This window comes from Galeopterus variegatus, unplaced genomic scaffold, assembly GCF_000696425.1.
Source record: "Galeopterus variegatus unplaced genomic scaffold, G_variegatus-3.0.2 Scaffold9380, whole genome shotgun sequence".
In the NCBI taxonomy this organism is placed as follows: Eukaryota; Metazoa; Chordata; class Mammalia; order Dermoptera; family Cynocephalidae; genus Galeopterus; species Galeopterus variegatus.
The window spans coordinates 10,811-21,051 of record NW_007735491.1 but is presented as its reverse complement, the minus strand read 5'-3'; the positions used below and the strand labels follow the sequence as shown (position 1 = coordinate 21,051).

General features: G+C 35.8%; 1 protein-coding gene across 1 annotated transcript in view; it reads right to left on the bottom strand.

The window, feature by feature from the left end:
• The window catches only part of ZFP91 (ZFP91 zinc finger protein), a gene marked incomplete at its 5' end in the record, with an annotated part of 45,112 nt that overhangs the window by 30,438 nt on the left and 4,433 nt on the right, over positions 1–10,241 (bottom strand). The window contains one exon of the mRNA XM_008593594.1: positions 9,464–9,492. Within this exon, the coding sequence (XP_008591816.1) occupies positions 9,464–9,492 (29 nt within the window). The remainder of the gene's footprint in view (positions 1–9,463; positions 9,493–10,241) is intronic.

The following is a 10,241-nucleotide window of genomic DNA, read 5'->3' as shown; positions in this document are numbered from 1 at the left end:
CCCCCCCCCCCCCAGCTTAGCAGACTGGGCTCCCAGCTTTCCTACTGCTTCCTTTAAACAGACCATTTAGGCATTTGCCTTCAAACTTTAAAAGTCATCCACAGTCTATTCTCCAATATATACTAGTTGCAACGCTCTCTTCTCTCCCTGCCTGAGCTCCCTGACTTCCATGTGTGCGACCTCCAAACCTGCTGTGTACTTCTCAGGGTAAGTACTAAAAACCCTTCTAATTTTCACTTTGTGGTTGTGTCATTTAAGCCACGCTTGACCTCTGAGGGTCCCAAAGGTACCCATGCAGGTGGATCCCCTGCTGGTGCTTTTGTCTCAACTTCTGGTGGCTGCTGGGGACAGCAGCTACCAGCTAAGCTGATGGAGAAACTCAAGAGTTTCATTCAGCACCATGGGGTACAATGCGATGTTTTGATCTACGTATATACACTGCAGAAAGATTCAATCAAAGTGACATATTACCACCTCATCAACTTATTTATTTGAGGCAAGAATGTTAAAAACCTATTAGCAGTTTTGAAATATACAATATATTATTAACTGGTTACCATGCAGTACAACAGATCACTAAAATTTATTTGTCCAGTCTAACTGAAACTTTGTACAGTATGAAGGTACTTCAAAAAGTTCATAGAAAGATTTGTATTATCTTTTAATCCTATCTTTCCACGAACTTTTTGAGGTACCCTCATACTCTGATCAACATTTCCCCTTTCCGCATCCCTCCTCCACCCCACCTCCAGCCTACAGTAACCACCTACCTATTCTCTGTTTCTACTGAGACTGACTTATTTAGATTCCACATGTATGTGAGATGATATAGTAATTGTCTTTCTGTGCCTGGCTTATTTCACTTGGCATAACGTTCTCTAGAACCATCCATGTTGTCGCAAAGAACAGAATTTCCTACTTTTTAAAGGCTTTGTGGTATTCCATGGGCATACATACCACATTTTTTTAATCCATTCATCCAGTGATATAAACTAATCATCAGGGAAATGCAAATTAAAACCACATTGAGATATGCCCTCACACTTGTTAGAATGGCTACTATCAAAAAGACAAACATGTTATAAAATCAAGGTCAAGGGCCAGCTGCAAAAAAAAAAGAAAAGAAACAATAACAAGTATTGTCAAGGATGTGGAGAAAAGGGAAGCCTTGTACACTGCTGGTGGGTATTTTGGAAAATTGTATGGAGTATAGTCATTTTGGAAAATTGTATGGAGGTTCTTCAAAATATTAAAAATAGAATTACTATATGATACCCAGCAATCCCACTTCTGGGTATATGGCCAAAGGAATTGAAATTGGCATGTCATAAAGATATCTGCACTCCCATGTTCATTTCAGCATTATTCACTCACAAAAGCCAAAATATGGAAGCAGCCTAAGTGTCCTATGTATTTTGAACAGCCCCCGCAATTGCACAAGCAAATTTATTAAAATCTCTCTCTATATATATCCTGTTGGTTCTGTTTCTCTGGAGAACCTGACTAATATAGACTTTGGTACTTAGAGTGGTTCTAGAGGAAAAGAATCTTAAGAATGAGTTTTCTAAACTGGCTCCGGGGGTTCTGGAATTGTTCTCTAATCTGATTAGACTTAAAGGCACTAATAACTCTATTTCCATGGCATGATGTGGCAACAGAAATAGGCAAAATATCACCAATGGATACCCCTAATTAAATACTCATAAAGGATTCTGGTGATCATGTATTTGATACCTAAGAACACTTTGGTCAAACTAATGTGTATAATGAGATTGGCTGGTTGCTGCTAATTAGGAAAAAAGATGTGCTCGGATTCAAATTCCTAGCTCAAGTGCTATGTAAACGACCTGAAAGTTTCTATGTCTGCCCTGCAAGAACTACAATCTCCTGAAGCTGCAGAGCTGAGATTGTTGAAACAAAACCTCGAGCTAGTATCACTACGGCTGACCTGGCTATAGCCACTGCTAAGTGCCTAATCTGCTGGGAGCAGAGATCAACACTGAGTCTCCAATATGGCACCATTCCCTAGGGTGATCAGCCAGCTACCTGGTGGCAGGTTCACTACGTTTCGACCACTTTCATCATGAAAGTGGCAGTGTTTTATTCTTACCAGAATAAACTCTGGATACAAATCTGTCCTCCCTGCAGGAAACGCTTCATATATGCAACACAAAACACACATGGTATGTACAAGTACATTTATATAAAATGCCCAGAAAAAGCAAATCTATAGACAAAAATTAGATTAATAATTGCCTGGAGCTGAGGCCAAGAACCAGGATTAACTATAAACAGGCATGATAGATATTACTGGCATGAAGAAAAAGTTCTAAAACTGGATTGTGATGACAAGTATGCAACTCAGAAAATTTACCAAGATTATTGAATTGCACATTTAAAATGGGTAAATTTTATGGTATGTAATTATACCTCAATAAAGTTGTATTAAAAAATATGCACCTTACAATACCAAGGTCAAGGATTTGGATTCCCATACCGGCAAAAGCCTGTCGACAGTGAAATGCATAAGTAAATTATGATATATTCCCACAATGCAACATTATAAAGCAACAAAAATAAACAACCTACAACAAGCACAGCACATAGGAATGTCACAAAATGGCGAGCAAAAGAATACTGACACAAAAGAGTACCTACTTTATTATTCCATTCATGTAAAATTCAAACACTGGCAAAACTAATCTGTGCTGTTCAAAGTCAGGATGGTGGTTACTGATGGATCTTACGTGACCAGCACCACTGTGCATACAATAAGCACAATATAGCCACCAGCCTTGTCTTCCACTCCAGCACCAAGCCCCTCCCCCTTTACGAGAAGCCTCGTGACTTCTGCAAAACAGAAATCTTTTTGCTTCCACAAGGGCACAGTTCTCCACCCTGATTGCACTGCTTCTGCATTAGCATAATGCCCCTCTTTGGCTGTATCAGCCAGCTTCTCGTACCCTATATAAGCTCTCCCCCCCCCCACATCTTGTGCTGTTCTCCATTTTGAGGGCAGCCCCGGACTACCCACCACTTTGAGTGCAGCCTGGCAGATTCTTTTCCTTTAATAAAGCTTGATCAGTACCCGGCGTCTGGGTTCACTTTCTTTCACTTACACTTGTGGGTGGCTAACTCAAAGGGAGCCCTCGGGAGTTTCTCGGACACTGATCATGTTCATTTCTTGAGTTGGATAATAATCACATGACTTGGTTTTCATTGTGAACATTCACAAGTATGCCCATTTAGAATATGTACACTTTGTATATGTGTGGAATATTATCAAAAAACAAGCTGTCATCTCAGGAAAAAAAAAGAAAAAAAAAAAAAAAACCCAGAAAGATCAAATGTCCTTCGAACAGGTAATGGTTAAATAAATTATGGAATATACATGTGTAGTAGCACAGTTGGATGGCCACCAAGTATCTATTCACTTGTTCTTTCTTAAAGAATCAATTCCACTCTTCGAAATAAAGTGGGAATCCTGATTAGTCTATGCTAACGGTTTTCAAAGTGTAGTTTATAAACTGCTAGGGGTCCCTAAGACCCTTTCAAGAAGTTTTTTTAAGGTCAAAACTCTACACAGGAAAAAACCTGTTGGAATTTTGATTTGGATTACATTGCAATTATAGATCAATCTGGAAAGAAACGACATCTTAACAATATTGAGTTTTCAAACCTATGAACAAGGTATGTTGCTCCATTTACTTAGGTCTTTAATTTCACTCAGCAATGTTTTATACTTTTCAGTGTACAGATCTTTCAAATCTTTTATCCAGTTTATCCCTAAGTATTTCCTATTTTTGATGCTATTGTAAATACTACTGTAAATATTTTTAAATTGTATAATTTCGACTTTCTATTTTTTGCTGCTAATATATAGAAATACAATTGACTTTTGTATGTTGATCTAGTATCCTGCTGGTGGCTTCAAGATGCTTTGCAGCTATTGCCTTCAGCATTTTAGAAAGCTGCTATGAGACCACCATGTGACAGAAATAATATGGTTCCCTATCTAGGAAGGAAGGAAGGACAGATAAAACACCCAATGAATGTACTGTCAGCCCTCTGAGGCTTTAGTATTATAATAGTCAGAAACTTGAGTTTCTGAAACCTGACCAGAATACTCTGTGTATTTCTATCATTAGCTCTACTTTTTTTCCCGAAAATAATTAGTAAAGTCTACTTTGAAAATATTAACCAATCTTAGCAGTATTAACAGAAGCTAGGTCACTTGGTTAGAGCAAGTATGGTGTTGATAAAACCAAGGTCAAGGGTTTGGTTCCTCCCACCAGCCAGCTGTGGGGGGAAGAGAAGCCAAGAAAAGAGTTCTTTTTTTTTCAAAAGTTATATATAAGCCCATTTTATAAGAGTATTATTTAATTTGTAAAGGAGAATGTTTCAGCTAAAACTAATATAATATTTGAGGATTAAGACTGGGCTTATATTTGTATATGCCCTTCCTCACCCAGAAATTTTCCTTCCAGAGCTCTTTTCTTTTCAGAACCTACAGGACTTTATTTTTTTTATTTTTATTTTTTTAAAGATGACCGGTAAAGGGATCTTAACCATTGACTTGGTGTTGTCAGCACCATGCTCACCCAGTGAACTAACTGGCCATCCCTATATGGGATCTGAACCCATGGCCTTAGTGTTATCAGCACCACACTCTCCCGAATGAGCCATGGGCCGGCCTACAGGACTTTATTTTAACTAGGAAAACCTAGTTAAACCTAGGTCATTAGCAAGGAGATTCAAGAAAGAATTGTGAAGACAATGTGTCCTGGGTATCTTCTCACATCTTTCTTTGTACAGAAGTTCAAATGGTAAAAATTGTAAAATTTAGATTTTCTCCCTAGAGAGAGAAAAGATAGAAATGCCTGTTCTATATATTTAGGAATAATACAAATAGTGTTTAAAGATACTGGAAATGAGGTGTATCTGTAAAGGAAGGTAGAAACTGTCAATGTTATGTTGAGGTTGCAAGTTGACAAAAGGCCAAGATGAATGTGATACAAGGGTCTGATGTGTGGGTATAAGAAGTAATCAAAGGTATTCCAACACAGGAAAAATGAAATACTGCTGAAATTAAAACCATGAAAATTGTTAATAAATTCTAATTTTTAAAAAATGGAGCACAGAGACAATAATCGACAAATTAGATTAAATCAACATAGAACAAAAACTGAAGATGTGATCCAGGGTGGAGGAAAAAAATCAGAACAAGCTAATACTTTAAATAATCATTCCAGACATTATGATTATAATAAACTACACAAGACAAATAGTTAACAGTTAAGCTCTAAACAATGTAAGTAAATTCCCAGATCTGGTATAAACTCATTTGATAACTCTTAAGTAATCTTTGCCAAACATCACTATTCTGTAACAAGAAAAGTAACTGAAAACAATAAAATGATGCTGAATAAAAGGTGTAACCCAAAGTTTAATAGTCAAATTTCCAAGCATCCAATATTCCAAAGTATGTTTTCCATAAACTCTAGTTTTATGAGACAGTCAACTAAGTTAGGTAATTGCTGCATATTTTGGTATTTATATTTGCACATTACTCAAAATCCAAGTTTCTGAGACATTCTGCAATAAATAACCTAACATTGATGACTCAAGTGCTGCCCACATTTACTTGACTCTGTAGTATTTATTATCATTCCACGAAACACACTTTAGTTATCATTAAGGTATTATAGTCTCCTTATTAAATAATGTTTTATCTTTACAAAGTTTTAATTATTATCCATCAGTAAGGATCCAACAGATGGGAGAGAACAACAATCAGGTTTCATAATGTCTAGTTGGAGGTTAGAAAGTAAGAAAAATTAAAAGTAACACTGGGATTACTAATAAATTACATTTATGGGATTACTAATAAATTACATTTAGGTGGACCATCCTTTTACTTTACATGAATATAATATTTATTCAAAACAGAGAAACAGGATGAAAACAAAGTCAAGTTAAAAAGGAACTAAGCCTCCATCCTTAAGGTTTCAGCTAAAACTCTTAGAAGCTCCACAATGATGAAGATAATCTTCTGAGGTGGTAAACTAAACTTTGAAGCTTTAAGCTTTTCCCCTTTTGCTTCTTCTGTGTGCCAATATCCCTCTCATCCAGAGATCTATTTGCATATTTAGACCTAAGCTCAAATGTTGCCTCCTCAAAGAGGTCTTCTCTTACCATCTTATCTAAATTTAGTCCCCCCATCTCCAACTTCATCAAACATTATATTTCACTTTTGTAGTTTATTCAGTTCACTTATTTACCAGTACCAACCCAGTGCCTAGAATAGTGCCAGACACATGGTGGATGCTCAACATTACTTGTTGAATGAATGAATAAATACTATTTTACCAAAGTAGTTTCCCATTTCTTTATATATACCCATCAGGGTAAAATAAATACCCTGGAGAAACAGGAACAGGAACTAATACTAATGTTTCTTTACTACTATTTTGTTTGAAAAATGAATGTAGCACTTTGCAGCTGAATAATTTAAAAATAATGGAAAGTTATTTCTATACTTTCTATGTGCAATATTGTTTACCTGTTGAAACACATCAACAGTTCTTATCTTCAACTCAAGAAAAGCATACAATTTCTAGTCATCTGGAGTATATAACAGTTAAAAACAATACTGAAAACATCTTTTCAATATTGATAAAACAAAGAGCTAGTCATACTTCTAGAAAAATAACAAAACCTGTTCAAAGTTTTGAAAAAGTCTCAACCCTTGAAATGAGTATGAGTTACTTCAGTTAAAATTCAGCAGATTGAACATGAACATTATACTCCAAAGTAAAAGAATAACTTTTTGAGAAGTGACAAGAAATAGTGAAAGAATTGAGATGAATTCTAAGTATTAAACAGTACAGAAAAAAATGACTACTAGAGCCTCCACTTCTTTACTTACTGATCTCACTGTATGAATGTATGTTAGATAAAGTTCTTATGTACCTACATACTGTCCACAGAGCTGAATAGCTACTCTAAATAGATAAAATAATGAAAAGATAGAAACAGGAGTTTGAGAATATCCAGATCCAGAGCATTTAACTAGTGGATTAAAGTGGAACTGATTTTGAGATTGAATTACCCAGAACGCAGTAATCCCTCCACAGCTGCACAACTATACAACATGCCAACTTCTGGTTTAAGATATCTACACAAAGATCTTTTAATTTACCTCCAACAGGGGTTTAAAATTCCCAGCACAATCTCCAAGTTCTCCTAAAGGCAACACAGAGTAATTTCTGTAGACATACTCTTTAAACACATAAGATAATCTAGCTCTGATAAAGGCACGTTGTTTTTTGTTTTAATCAGAACTGCTCTGTTATTTGACTGTCACGTATTTCTACATTTTCCCCATACCATAAAATCTCCAAAATGATCTCTGAATAAGAAATACAAGACCGTCCATTCTCAGCAGACAAAACCTATTTTCCAAGTAACAACAGCAGCAACAAAAAAACTTTCTACATAAAAACTTGTCTGGTATAAAACACTCTGCCTGGTATACTATAAAATAGTAGTCTCAGATTCCGAAACTCAGAGAAGAAACAGCATTGACACCTAAATATTTACAAAGCAGCCACCAATTTAAGTAATTGATTCCTAATCACACTCATTCTTCTAATGGCATAAAATACAACTTTTAAACTTCCCTGATACATTCTCAAAGCATTCTCTAGGAACAGAAAAACCTTCATTAAAAAATACATTTTTTTTCCTTTTTGTCTTTTTTCGTGACCGGCAATGGATCGCAACCCTTGGTGTTGCGCCCGCACCTCGCTCAGCCAGTGAGCGGCCGGTCTGTATGTGGGATCCGAACCCTCGGCGGGAGCACCGCCGCGCTCCCAAGCGGCGCACTGTAGCAGTGCGCCACCAGGCTGGCCCCCAAAAATACATTTTATACCATGGTGCTGGTAACACCAAGGTCACACCAGCCAGCCACAAAAAAACAAAACGAAAACACACACATCTATATGTATATAAATATATAAAATGCACACTCAGTATAGACACACACATATATATGTATACATATACAGTCATCCCTTGGTATTCATGGGGGATTGATTCCAGGACCTCCTGTAGATACCAAAATCTACAGATGCTCAAGTCCCTTATATAAAATGTTGTACTATTTGAATATAATCTATGCACATCCTCCCATACACTTTAATTTATCCCTAGATTACTTTTAATTCCTAATACAATGTAAATACTATGTAAATAGTTGTTATACTGCATTGTTTAGGGAATAATGACAAGAAAAAAGTTCAGTTCATGTTCAGTACAGATGCAATTTTTTTTTTTTTTAATATTTTTGATCTGCACTTGGTCGAATGCAGGGATGTGGAACCCATGGACATGGAGGAGTAGCTGACTGTACATATAAGAGTATTTTTTAATTTTAGAAATAGTAGCTGGACCTTAAAAATTAACTGGTCACCTCTCAGCTATTAAGAGGATTCCAACATTTGGAAACTGGCTGTGTCGGGACTGGGTCAAGATCACACACGACAAATGAAATATGCTTAAAAATATATTTGTTCCAGTTTTAAGAAGGAGGATATGTGTTTGAATTTAGCATCAAGATACACAGCCAACAGATAGGAAAAAAGAAAAATGTAATGAATGAGCAAGTGGTCCAACTTGACAGAGGCAACTTGAATAACTCAACCTGCAAAGCCATAACAGTCTTAAAAAGTGTTTAAAAAAACCCAAAATGAACATTAGCTTCCCTTCATAATCCAGATAAAGTAGAAAACTTCGATACATATATTTGCTTTGATAAAACTCTAATTTAAAGTGAAATGACTTTATGACCTCCTTTAATTATTCACCAGGCTGAAATATTAGAACACTTTTCTTTCTGCACTCTTCAAGATGCAATTATGAGACTGCTGGTCTCCACAAGCCTCAAGGTTTTGCCTACACTTTACTCTGTATATCATGTATCACTCTCTTCATTACATTAAAAAAACCAAATAGCTCAAAAAATTACAATAAATTGTCAACAAATAATCTAATTCCTCATTGTTAGGTTTCCAAATAATGCCAATATATTCTATTGTCTAAACCCACTGTCATCTAACTAGGTTCTATCAACTCCAGTCACTTTTTTTTTTTTTTTTTAGAAGATGACTGGTAAGGGGATCTTAACCCCTGACTTGGTGTTGTTAGCACCACGCTCTCCCGAGTGAGCTAACTGGCCATCCCTATACAGGGATCCAAACCTGTGGCTTTGGTGTTATCAGCACCACACTCTCCCAAGTGAGCCATGGGCCGGCCCTAACTCCAGTCACTTTTTACTGAATAAAAGTCACTTTTAATAGGGAACAAATTTAAATGATCAGACTGAAGCTTATTCTACTTTCTATCAGATTATAAAATAATTAGTGTAATGTACACAAGAGAGGTAAGAATGACCAAGTCTTACCTTTATCAGTTGTTACTTTTTCTAGGCATCTGAAAGAAAGAATCAAACATTAAATAAACAACCTTGTACAATTTCTTAAAACACAAATATTTATCTCTTTCACGTTCATCTCTAGAATGATGTAGAAAGCATCTACAGCAATGCTGTGCAACAGAACTTTCATCATAATGGAAATATTCTTCATCTGCACTGTCCAACGTGGTAGTTAGTTGTATGCGGCTACTGAGCACTTGAAACAGTGATAAATGTAAATTTAAATAGCTACATGTGGCTATCATAACTGACAGCACAGAGCTAGAATATCAGTCAAAACAGTTGTTTTTAACTGTAAAAAGATATTAATACAAAGAAAATATTGCTAATTATGCTATGAGTGGTCATATAAGAAAATGTCATTTTTTTTACAAATGCAGTAATTAGGGGTGAAATAAAATAATCTTTGCTCTAAAATGTTCCTGCCAAAAAAGTGGAGGGAGGGAAAGAATAGACGTAGAAAGCATGGCAAAATCTCAACTGTTGGTTATAGGCGACAGAATACTGGGGTTTCATGATACTATTTTCTCTACTTTGTGTATAGTTGACAATTTTTGTAATAAAAATTTAATGAACCTTAAAAAAGACTCAAATTATTTGTTACACCCAAATGAAACTCATTTCTAAAAAGGCAATAAATGGACCTCACAAATAAATATAGCTTGTACTTTACAAATTAGATAGCAACAGTAAAGAGCTTAAAGTGTTATATAGCCTACAGATTAAAAAAAAAAAAAAAAAAAAA